The sequence below is a fragment of the Thalassophryne amazonica genome, chromosome 1 (genome assembly GCF_902500255.1).
Source record: "Thalassophryne amazonica chromosome 1, fThaAma1.1, whole genome shotgun sequence".
Lineage (NCBI taxonomy): Eukaryota > Metazoa > Chordata > Actinopteri > Batrachoidiformes > Batrachoididae > Thalassophryne > Thalassophryne amazonica.
Genome location: NC_047103.1, coordinates 8813556 through 8826178, shown reverse-complemented (window position 1 = coordinate 8826178; position 12623 = coordinate 8813556). Strand labels below are relative to the sequence as shown.

At 43.1% G+C, this 12623-nt stretch overlaps 1 protein-coding gene across 2 annotated transcripts in view; it reads right to left on the bottom strand.

The window, feature by feature from the left end:
- oplah (5-oxoprolinase, ATP-hydrolysing) overlaps positions 1-12623 on the bottom strand; it is a 105789-nt gene that overhangs the window by 39496 nt on the left and 53670 nt on the right. For both annotated transcript variants that reach the window (XM_034160364.1, XM_034160419.1), the window contains exons 12-13: positions 1619-1731; positions 1233-1403 (exon numbers count right to left, since the gene is read on the bottom strand). In XM_034160364.1, coding sequence (XP_034016255.1) covers positions 1233-1403; positions 1619-1731 — 284 coding nt within the window. The remainder of the gene's footprint in view (positions 1-1232; positions 1404-1618; positions 1732-12623) is intronic.

Genomic DNA, 12623 nt, shown 5'->3' with positions numbered 1-12623 from the left:
CTGCAAGTTGCTAGTTTGACCACGGCATATTCTCTGAGTCGAGATCAGGCATGTGCACATGCACACACATTCACAATGACTGTGGTAGGGTGACCAAAGGTCCTGTTTTTCCTGGGACATGTCTTGTTTTCATGTCCTGCCCTGGCCGTCCTGGGTGTTTTAAACAGAAAGTGATGAAAATGTCCTGGTTTTCATTGTTGGTCCATTAAATTGAGCAGCATTAGGGCACTCTGCTGCATGTGACGTCATCCCTGAGAGGCTGCCATGTAGACAGTTCTCTTTTCACTCACATGGAGCCAGCAGACAGCTTGGTAGACAGCCGTTTGAGCAGAGTTACTTCTGCCTGCAAAATGCCAACATGCAAGTGCACGTTTATAGATGAGCTGCAGAAAAAATTCCCCACTTACCGTCCTGGTCGGGACAAGTGGGAGGCTAATGGCGGGGGTGATGGAAAGAGGAGAATAAGGTGAAGGATTCTAGGGACCCATCATTGACAGTGGCCCAGAGAGGCCCCTAATACTATTATAATACTGACAAAATAATATGGAGGGTGTCCCAGTAAGATTTGCTTTCATGGGGCCCAAAATCCCTGATGGCGCCTTGGGCTGAGTGCACCGCGTGCAAACCTGGCACATATGTTTTGCAGTCCAGTGGGGGTGCCAGGGATCTTGAAGCTCACACAGACACCGAAAAACAAAAAAAGCTGTGCGAGGTGAGAATACTTCAGCAAAGTTGATGGAGTTCTTTGTTAGACCCGGAAAAAGAGAAGATGATGCTGTGACTGCAGCGGAGGGTGCGTTGACATTTAATACTGTGAAACACCACAACAGCTACAAATCCAAAAGCCAAATATTTGACTTAGCAAAGAGGTGTTATTTTAGGCATAATAATACATGCTGAGTAACCTCTGAGAAGCTTATCTGAATTTGTCTTTGGTTATAGTGTTTTTAATATAATCATTTTCTATCCATACAGAGGAAGCATACTTTAAATGCATTGAAATTATAAGGCATCCTTGAGTAAACTTAGAGTATCATTTGAGTATCTCATTGCTGGGCCGAGTGTCCTGGTTTTCTGTAATCAAAAGTCATTCTAGACTGTGATTAATTGAAATCAGCAATGCAGCGCACAGGGTTATAAACTGAGAAGAAATAAATGTGTGTGCACGAATTTTACAACAGAGGCTTTAGCGACATGTTGGGTCACCCAGTTGGCGTTGGGTGGGTGCTGACCTGGTGAAGCCTCGTGCACACAGCGTGTCACGGCAGCGCTGCAACAGCTGTTCCATCCTGCCATCGAGATCATTGAAAAACTGCTGCTCGTAGCGGAGCGAGCACGGCTCCTGAACCTCCTCCACCACATCAGCCAGAGCCAGACCGTACGCCGAGAGCACGCCACTGTACCTGGAACACACAGCACACGTCTCCATCAAGCACGTATGTCCACTTCGTGACGATGTCTGCACTGCAGCAACTGACTTTAATGTTACAAAAGACTAGAAGCAGAAAAGCTGCAGACACAAAAGCTTTTTTTTCTCCTGTTTTGTTGTCAAAAGTAAACCCACAAGCACAAATTTATCACTCCAAACGGAACATTCATCCACACTAAGCACTCTTACTTATGTATGAAGACCGTCTTCATCCCCAGCGTTCTGGCTATAGCGCAGGCGTGTTGACCGCCCGCACCACCAAAACAGGCCAGCACGTGTTGCGATGTATCGTGACCTTTGGCCTGTGTGAGATGATTTGGAGAGAAAAGGATGAATCAGGTTGTTGTACAGAAAGATCACAGCAGGGGTGGAGCTGCTTCATCTCAACAACATTCTGAGGTCAAACACCACGACAGGCTGCAGGATTCCTCAGTGAAAGAGTTTCACTCATTAGGCTGCAGTCACAGTCTCCAATTTCTATTAGCTTGCATCTGAAGAATCAGCACTTGTCCTGCAGCAACACCAGGTGAGATCTGCTCTGTGTCACATCAAGACCTCTAAAGTGGCAGGACCTGATGGAGTATCAGGACCTGTTGGGGTGTCAGGCCGCACACTGCAGTCATGTGCTGACCAGCTAACAGAGTGTTCACCAACATCTTTAACCTCTCGTTGCAACAAGCTGCTGTCCCCACTTAAATCAAACACTATCATTCTTGCACCAAAGAAGACATCCGTGACCTGCCTTAATGACTACCGCCCTGTCGCTCTGACCCCGGTAGTCATGAAGTTCTTTGAGAGGATCATCCTGTTCCACATCAGAGACATCATCCCTGCAGATCTGGATAGTCACGAGTTTGCCTACCAGAGGAACAAATCTGCAGAGGATGCAGTCACTGTTGCACTCCACTCAGCCCTGACCCACCTGGAACAACCAAATAGACTTCAGCTCCACCTTCAATACAATAATCCCCTATAAACTGGTTCACAAACCCCAGGATCTTGGATTTACGACTTCACTCTGCACATGGATTATGAACTTTCTTACCTGTAGGCCGCAGAATGTCAGGATAGGAAGACATACATCCACCACCATCATGCTGAACACTGGGGTGCCACAGGGCTGTGTACTCAGCCCAGCCCTGTTCACCCTCTTTACTCAAGACTTCACCACCATCCACTCTTCTAACACTATGGTGAAGTTTGCTGATGACACCACTATAGTTTGACTTATCAGTGACAATGAGGAGGCTCTCTACAGGGAGGAGGTTGTAGAAGAATTTTTAGGTCCATATTTGAACTGTGATGAACTATCAAGTGTCCTGATCCGAACTGTATGTCCTCTGGTTGAACTAGCAGGTGTTCAACCCAAAAAAAGGGCTCTATTAGTCACTCAGTCTGTCAGGGGCTTTCCAAGGCCTCTTAGGTGCTTTCCCGCAGGCCACGTGCGGGGGCCTCAGGCCAGCTGCACGTGTGACTGAGGCCACGTGCGGGGGGGGCCTCAGGCCAGCTGCACCTGTGGCTGAAGGTCTTTTAAAAAAAATCAGTTGTAAATCCTTCATGTTTTAATGGGAGCGTTTGTCACATTGAAATAATGGCCTAACACCTGCTTAGGGTTCACTAGAGGACGCTTCCAATAGAAAACCATGTCTTAGGAATGAAATAAATAAAAAAGTTGAAGGAGGAGCGATGCCCGCGGGTCTCCAATAAATAGACGAGCGCGGTTGTCATATTCAGTCTCTCTAGAGGACTCAGTTTGTCTAAGCTCTGTGTCAAAGGCTTAAATAAACTTAAAAACTCTGTGCATTTTATCTTGCTTAAGGCTGAATTATTCTAAAGTGTTGTGTCCTTTTCTAGCATATCACTTGCAATTAGTTTGTGTTATCTAAAAGACGACATCCTGAGAAGACTAAAGACGAGCCGCGACAGAACTTGGCGAGCCAGCTTCAGGAGGGTCCAGGGGCATTCCGGCAACCTGGGGCAGTCCAGCTCATCCCTCCAGACCGTAAATAACAGTGATCACGACTAAAAGGTAAGCAGAAACCTTTTATAACTTCTGCACGATCTGGAGGAGTGAGTCGGGATTTCCGCCCAAGTTGACAGGTGATATTTTTAATTGCCTCTTACCCAAAAGAACCTGGACTAAGAAAATTGATAAGAGACTAAAAAAAGATAAGACTGAAAATTATCAGGCCTTGTAGATAAAATGCTCAGAAGGTGTGTGTGTTCCCGGGAAAAAGAATGTCTGTGTGAGCGAAAGGTCAGGAATGTTCATGAACTCTGGTGCGGAAAAGAATGTGTGGAGAACTAACCTGGATGTTTTTTGGGGAATGCTTGGGGAATAATTGGTGTTGAAATTCATTACTAACGTGCCGGCTGATAGCATGCGCTGTAGGGGTTAATTTAGGGGAGTATACTGACAAATAGATACAAGGTAATACAAGGTTATTTAAAGAGTTTAACAGAGACTGAAGTGAAATAAGTGAGAAAAAGAGTTTAACAGAGAATATGTGCAGAGGAAGCACAAGACAAGCGCCTGAGGGGGCGCAGTAGAAATACCGTACGTGATAAAGAGATTTAAAGAGAAAGTGCAAAGTAGCACAGCTGACAGTAAGTAAAAGAGCTCAATAAAGGACGTCATTTTTTAAGAAAAGAGAAAAACTATAAAAAAAATAAATAAAATGAATGAAGAGTTAGTGCAGAATACATGAGAATTAATGAAGCAGAAAATAGTGCAGTAAGGCACCAGATACACGCTTGTGGGGCGTGGGAGAAGAATAAGTAATTAAGTACACAGTAATATGAGTTTTTTATAAGAAAAGAAAAAGAGAGTATTTTCAGTGCAAAGGCACATTAGCTCACGAGGAGCTCAGTAAGTGAAAAAAAAAAAAGGTAGAAGAAAGTGCAGAAAGGCACAGGATACGCACGCGAGGCGCGGTAAGGCGTAGAAATAAATGAAATATTGTATGCTCAGAAAGGAGCTTGTGAAAATAATATAGTAAGCACAGGATACGCACGCGAGGCGCGGTAAGGCGTAGAAGTAAATGAAATATTGCATGCTCAGAAAGGAGCTGGTGAAAAATAATATATTAAGCACAGGATACGCACGCGAGGCGCGGTAAGGCGTAGAAGTAAATGAAATATTGTACGCTCAAAGAGGGCTTGTAAAAAAGTAATATATGAAGTTGCTGACAGCGCCGGAGAAGCTGTCTAACGTGAAGAAGAGATACATGCTTAAACAGAACACACTGGTGTTAAGTGAATAAAAAGGTTGTTTAAAGCCGCGGAGTGAAAAGTGGCAGAAGTCTAGATAGAGATATATAGAAAGTTGTTTTTAATAATTTTTGTGTATAAAGCTGTTGAAAATTGTGTGTGGGAGAGTGGAGAGTAAGCGGGGAGGTGCAAGCAAAGCTGTGAGGGCTTGCAAGCTGGCTGACATACAAGATTAATGTGAAAGAGTACGAGGGGGAGGTATTTAGACCCAACAGGAGGACTTGGGAGGTGCATGACAGGCAGAGAGGAAAGTGTGAAACAGAGACAGTGAAGAAAAAGACAGGAGAAGAGTGCTATGTAAATACAGAGAAGGTAGATATTATTTCAAAGAGAGAAAACTAATAAACAAACATAGCAGAAAAAGACGAGAAGCAGAAAGTTAAAAAATTAGAAGGAAAATAGAAAGTCGGGAGCAAAGACATTAGGAGGTGTTAGGGTTGTAAGAGGATTAAATAAATAAAGTTGGTTATAAATCAAAAGAGTTAAAGCTTAGATTATAGTGAAAAAGCTGACAGACTGATCAATGCTTGGGACAGTCATTGATGGGAGACTTAAGTGATGATGAAATAATACTCCCAGAACATTACTTGACTGACGGAGACATCGAAACCCAGGGAATCAGGACACATTTTTGGCTGGAAAGAACCTATTTTGACAGGGTAGGAGCAGAACATTGGCAGGACGAACAAGAGATCAATCAGAAATTATGGCAGATTACTAAGGTAATCAATCTGAAGCAAAAGAAAGAACAATTCCCTCTAATTAATTGGGAGCTGCTGATAAGACGTCTGTGGCATCAGGGTTTAACCCCGTGGCTGGAGCTGCTTTGTGCTGATCCTAATAAAGAAATTAGCATACCATTAAATCATTTAATAACACTGCCAACCGATCCAGGTGAAGAACTGTTTCCTAGGTTGACTCTGACTGTGGTCCCAAGGAAGGTTCGGTGGGAAACAGGTAAATTTTCGTATTTAGTTAAAGAAAAAGAAGACGGGCATAACAGTTGGAAATTTAATCCTTTTAAGGGTTTAAAATACAAAACAGGTGTTACAGCCAGCAAGTTATTGGTCTGGATCAGGACAGCCCCTGAGGGACTACCAGAACACCATAGAAACACCTCACATAGCGTTTGTCAGGGTTACATGGGTAACTCTCAAGGTCGGGAAAGTACCCCGCTAGACTTAGTACTAAGAAAATATCCAGGAAAACGCATTAAGGCCAACCAATGTATGAAAAAGTGGCACAAAAGGTCACATGGGGGCAGGCAATGGCCTTTGGAGGGATCATTTGATCCGGTGATGTGTGAAGCAGTTGCGGTAGAAATACAGAAAAAAGAAATTAAAGATCAGCAGAAGAACGTAAATAACAACAAAAAACGCACTGAAGAAAAAGAACTTTTGGCCTTGTTCAAGCAGGAAGCACAGAGGCTACAGCAGAAAAGAGAAAAAATGACAGAGGAAAGATCCAAAGAGACTAAAGCCAGTGCACCGAGCTGGGAAGCAGAGCCACCCCCATAGAAACGTCATGATATGGGAAAGACAGCTGGACAGCTGTGGCGAAGAGGATCTCGCCAACCTTCATTTGGAAACAGATTCCAAAACTCAGCTCCCAGGAACAGTCAAGCGGGACCGCCTATGGGACCAACACCCCCAATAGGGGATCAACCCTCTAATGAGTGTTGGAGCTGTGGACAACCTGGACATCGAATGAGAAATTGTCCGGCCCGACCTTGGGTTGGACCCTCGGCCTATTGGCAATAGGGAGGCCTAGAGAAGACAGAGGGGGAAACGGTGGCATTGGCTATTTCGATGATACCTAAGGAAGAGCCAACCATCACTGTTAATATACAAAACAGAGATTTCCCTTTCATGGTGGATACAGGGGCAACATACTCTTGCATAGGGAAAATGGGCGCTCATCTCCCCCTCTCTGGGTCTGTAATTAAGACCATCGGCTTCTCTGGGAAAACTCAAATAATACCTTTTACACGCCCACTTCCTGTAACGATTGCAGGAAAAACAATTGAAGCACCCCTGTTATACTCACAAAATACACCTGTGAATTTGCTGGGAAGAGACATTTTATGTAAGCTACAAACCCAGATAGTGTGTACCCATCAAGGACTGCAAATACACTTTCCCGACGAAGCACTCGCCAACATTATGGTGCTTATGGACATGGAAAACAAGGTCCGACCTGTGCAACCCATGGTATACTGGCTGAAGTTACAACCAGAAAATTCAAATCTTCAACTGCAATGGGAAAAATGGAAGCCCTGGGCCGAACAACACTATGAAGCAGTATATACACCTAGTTTACCTTTACATGTCACCCTGATGTTCGATGCCAAACAAGAACAAACTGACTATGCATGCTGCTGGGATGTATTGATGAATCAACGGCTGTTTCACATAACCACCACAGAAATTTATTTAGGCCCCCAAGGGGCCGCAGCTTCTGTCAAGCTAACTTCAGCTGAACAACAATGGTATCAAGTGCCGAATGCCACGCCTCATGTGCCTCAAAGCTTGTCTCTTAGTCTTGTCCATCCAAATTGGAAGTCCCAAAAACCAGTTTTATTTGTTATTATCTATCGTCCACCTGGTCGTTACTGTGAGTTTCTCTGTGAATTTTCAGACCTTTTGTCTGACTTAGTGCTTAGCTCAGATAAGATAATTATAGTGGGCGATTTTAACATCCACACAGATGCTGAGAATGACAGCCTCAACACTGCATTTAATCTATTATTAGACTCTATCGGCTTTGCTCAAAAAGTAAATGAGTCCACCCACCATTTTAATCATATTTTAGATCTTGTTCTGACTTATGGTATGGAAATAGAAGACTTAACAGTATTCCCTGAAAACTCCCTTTTGTCTGATCATTTTTTAATAACATTTACATTTACCCTGATGGACTACCCTGCAGTGGGGAATAAGTTTCATTACACTAGAAGTCTTTCAGAAAGCGCTGTAACTAGGTTTAAGGATATGATTCCTTCTTTATGTTCTCTAATGTCATATACCAACACAGAGCAGAGTAGCTACCTAAACTCTGTAAGGGAGTTAGAGTATCTTGTCAATAGTTTTACATCCTCATTGAAGACAACTTTGGATGCTGTAGCTCCTCTGAAAAAGAGAGCTTTAAATCAGAAGTGTCTGACTCCGTGGTATAACTCACAAACTCGTAGCTTAAAGCAGATAACCCGTAAGTTGGAGAGGAAATGGCGTCTCACTAATTTAGAAGATCTTCACTTAGCCTGGAAAAAGAGTTTGTTGCTCTATAAGAAAGCCCTTCGTGAAGCTAGGACATCTTTCTACTCATCACTAATTGAAGAAAATAAGAACAACCCCAGGTTTCTTTTCAGCACTGTAGCCAGGCTGACAAAGAGTCAGAGCTCTATTGAGCTGAGTATTCCATTAACTTTAACTAGTAATGACTTCATGACTTTCTTTGCTAACAAAATTTTGACTATTAGAGAAAAAAATTACTCATAACCATCTCAAAGATGTATCGTTATCTTTGGCTGCTTTCAGTGATGCCGGTATTTGGTTAGACTCTTTCTCTCCGATTGTTCTGTCTGAGTTATTTTCATTAGTTACTTCATCCAAACCATCAACATGCTTATTAGACCCCATTCCTGCCAGGCTGCTCAAGGAAGTCCTACCATTATTTAATGCTTCAATCTTAAATATGATCAATCTATCTTTGTTAGTTGGTTATGTACCACAGGCCTTTAAGGTGGCAGTAATTAAACCATTACTTAAAAAGCCATCACTTGACCCAGCTATCTTAGCTAATTATAGGCCAATCTCCAACCTTCCTTTTCTCTCAAAGATTCTTGAGAGGGTAGTTGTAAAACAGCTAACTGATCACCTGCAGAGGAATGGTCTATTTGAAGAGTTTCAGTCAGGTTTTAGAATTCATCATAGTACAGAAACAGCATTAGTGAAGGTTACAAATGATCTTCTTATGGCTTCGGACAGTGGACTTATCTCTGTGCTTGTTCTGTTGGACCTCAGTGCTGCTTTTGATACTGTTGACCATAAAATTTTATTACAGAGATTAGAGCATGTCATAGGTATTAAAGGCATTGCGCTGCGGTGGTTTGAATCATATTTGTCTAATAGATTACAGTTTGTTCATGTAAATGGGGAATCTTCTTCACAGACTAAAGTTAATTATGGAGTTCCACAAGGTTCTGTGCTAGGACCAATTTTATTCACTTTATACATGCTTCCCTTGGGCAGTATTATTAGACGGTATTGCTTAAATTTTCATTGTTACGCAGATGATACCCAGCTTTATCTATCCATGAAGCCAGAGGATACACACCAATTAGCTAAACTGCAGGATTGTCTTACAGACATAAAGACATGGATGACCTCTAATTTCCTGCTTTTAAACTCAGATAAAACTGAAGTTATTGTACTTGGCCCCACAAATCTTAGAAGCATGGTGTCTAACCAGATCGTTACTCTGGATGGCATTTCGCTGATCTCTAGTAATACTGTGAGAAATCTTGGAGTTATTTTTGATCAGGATATGTCATTCAAAGCGCATATTAAACAAATATGTAGGACTGCCTTTTTGCATTTACGCAATATCTCTAAAATCAGAAAGGTCTTGTCTCAGAGTGATGCTGAAAAACTAATTCATGCATTTATTTCCTCTAGGCTGGACTATTGTAATTCATTATTATCAGGTTGTCCTAAAAGTTCCCTAAAAAGCCTTCAGTTGGTTCAGAATGCTGCAGCTAGAGTACTGACGGGGACTAGCAGGAGAGAGCATATCTCACCCGTGTTGGCCTCCCTTCATTGGCTTCCTGTTAATGCTAGAATAGAATTTAAAATTCTTCTTCTTACTTATAAGGTTTTGAATAATCAGGTCCCATCTTATCTTAGGGACCTTGTAGTACCATATTACCCCATTAGAGCGCTTCGCTCTCAGACTGCGGGCTTACTTGTAGTTCCTAGGGTTTGTAAGAGTAGAATGGGAGGCAGAGCCTTCAGCTTTCAGGCTCCTCTCCTGTGGAACCAGCTCCCAATTCAGATCAGGGAGACAGATACCCTCTCTACTTTTAAGATTAGGCTTAAAACTTTCCTTTTCGCTAAGGCTTATAGTTAGGGCTGGATCGGGTGACACTGGACCATCCCTTGGTTATGTTGCTTTAGACGTAGACTGTGGGGGGGTTCCCATGATGCACTGTTTCTTTCTCTTTTTGCTCCGTATGCATCACTCTGCATTTAATCATTAGTGATCGATCTCTTTTTCCTGGTTCTTTCCCTCAGCCCCAACCAGTCTCAGCAGAAGACTGCCCCTCCCTGAGCCTGGTTCTGCTGGAGGTTTCTTCCTGTTAAAAGGGAGTTTTTCCTTCCCACTGTGGCCAAGTGCTTGCTCATAGGGGGTCTTTTTGACCGTTGGGGTTTTTTTTCATAATTATTGTATGGCCTTGCCTTGCAATGTGGAGCGCCTTGGGGCAACTGTTTGTTGTGATTTGGCGCTATATAAGAAAAAAGTTGATTGATTGATTGATTGATGTGACCCTTTTAGTCTCAGAAAAGTACGAATCCCATGACCTAGGTCCAATGGTAAAGACAGCCTCAGAAGTTGAAGAATGGCAAAACATGGAAAGTCCACAAGTACATCTGTCAAAAGACCAGCAGTTTATACGAATTAATTTAAAAGTAAATGATGAGGCTATAGCTCAAAAAGTGGAGCTCAATCCTAGACCAGAGGGACAGATGGTGTTATCGGCCCAACAAGAGAAATTGTTAGAGCAAATACCACCAGTGGTGTGGTCCAAAAGCAAAACGGATGTAGGACTAGTAAAAACAGCCTTACCAGTAAAAATAAAAGTAAAACCGGGAGCAAAACTGCCTCACCAAAGGCAGTATCCATTAAAACCTCAGGCTATTGAAGGCATAAAACCAGTAATTAAGGGACTAATGGCAGCTGGAGTTTTAATAAAAACTGCAAGCCCATGCAATACTCCTATCTATCCTATCCCTAAAAACAATACCAAAGAGTATCGGCTGGTACATGATCTGCATCCTATCAATGCAATAATAGAAATGGATGCACCTATAGTACCTGATCCGCATACTATACTATCAAGCATCCCTGCTGGAGCAAAATGGTACACAGTAATCAATCTGTGTTCATCCTATTTCAGTGTGCCTGTGCACCCAGACTCACAACATTTGTTTGCATTCACATTTCTGGGACAACAGCTAACGTATACACGGCTACCTCAGGGACTGAACCTGTCCCCAGCCATCTTTAACAAAGTCCTGGCTGAAGATTTACAACACCTTGATATACCCAGTACATTGGTGCAATATATGGATGATCTCCTTATTGCAGCAGAGACTCAAGAACAGTGTGAAAAAGATTCATTAATTATATTGCATGCATTGGCAGATGGAGATCATAAAGTAAGTAAGGACAAATTGCAGTTCTGCAAACAACAAGTAGAATACTTGGGAAGACAGTTGTGTGGGACCACGCGATGTATAGCCCCAAGCCAAGTGGAGGCTATAATCAAGGCTCCCAAACCCCAAACAGTGGGACAGATGCTTTCATTCCTTGGGATGGCAGGGTACAGTCGGCCGTGGATTTGTGATTATGCTATAAAAACTGCACCTTTGCGTGCCATGATTAGAGCAGTGGGGCAAACAAGCAATGCAGCTCTCCTCGTCTGGACAGATCAGGCAACGGGAGCTTTTGAGGCCCTAAAAACAGACATGCAATCTGCTCCCGCGTTAGGTAACCCAGATTATGGGAAACCTTTCCATTTGTATGTTACTGAAAAAGCTGGTTATGCTTGTGCTGTACTAATGCAGAAAACAAATGAAGGAAAACAACCATTGGCCTATTATAGTACAAAGCTTGACAACATTGAAACAGGATTGCCACCATGCTATCAGGGTCTAGCAGCAGCTGCCTTTGCATTTCAAAAAGCATCATCCATAATCATGGGACATGCAGTAACGTTGTACACGTCGCATCAGTTACATGCCCTGCTAACCAGTCAACGTTTTGTCTTAACACAAGCTAGACGCACTGGATATGAAGTTGTGTTGTCCGCTCCAGAAATAACAATACAACGTTGTCACACGGTGAATCCCGCCACCAAATTGACCACACCGTTAGATGGTACTCCACATAACTGTGTGGCAGAGACAGAGAAATTTTTGAGAGCCAGAGAACATTTGTATAATCACGCCATAGATGCAGATCTAACCCTGTTCGTGGATGGCTCATGCTTTCGGGATGCCGCGGGATTGCATGCGGGTATGGGGATTGTTAAACTAAACACGGATGGCGAGACCTTTGAATTACTGGAGTCCCAAGGAATTGATCAGCCTTGTTCAGCCCAACTGGCAGAAATCAAAGCCTTAACTATGGCTGGCCAGATAGCTAAAGATCACCGTGTTAATATCTACACAGACTCAGCCTACGCTTATGGCGTATGTCATGTACATGCAAACATTTGGAAACAAAGGGGATTCCTGAGAGCAGATGGCACCCCTGTCACTCATGGAGAAGCAATTTCCCAACAATTTCTCCAATTACCGTCTGAGGTAGCCATCATTAAATGTGCAGGTCATCAAAAGAATAATAACATCATAGCTCAAGGTAACAACCTAGCAGATGATGCAGCTCGCAAAGGAGCACAAGGAGAAAATATGTTTCCCCTGCTAACCATCCAAGATTGTGCCCCACTGGTTTCACTTGACGCACTGATAGTGGCTCAAAGTAGGGCCAGTGGAGAAGAAAAACGAATGTGGGTTAAACGAGGCGCTATTGAGACACGCAGTCAGGGGCCAGCGGACAAGCTGTGGCGCAGTAGTCATGGACATTTTGTGTTACCCACCAATTTATTACGACATGCAATCATTTGGGCCCACGGACCCGATCA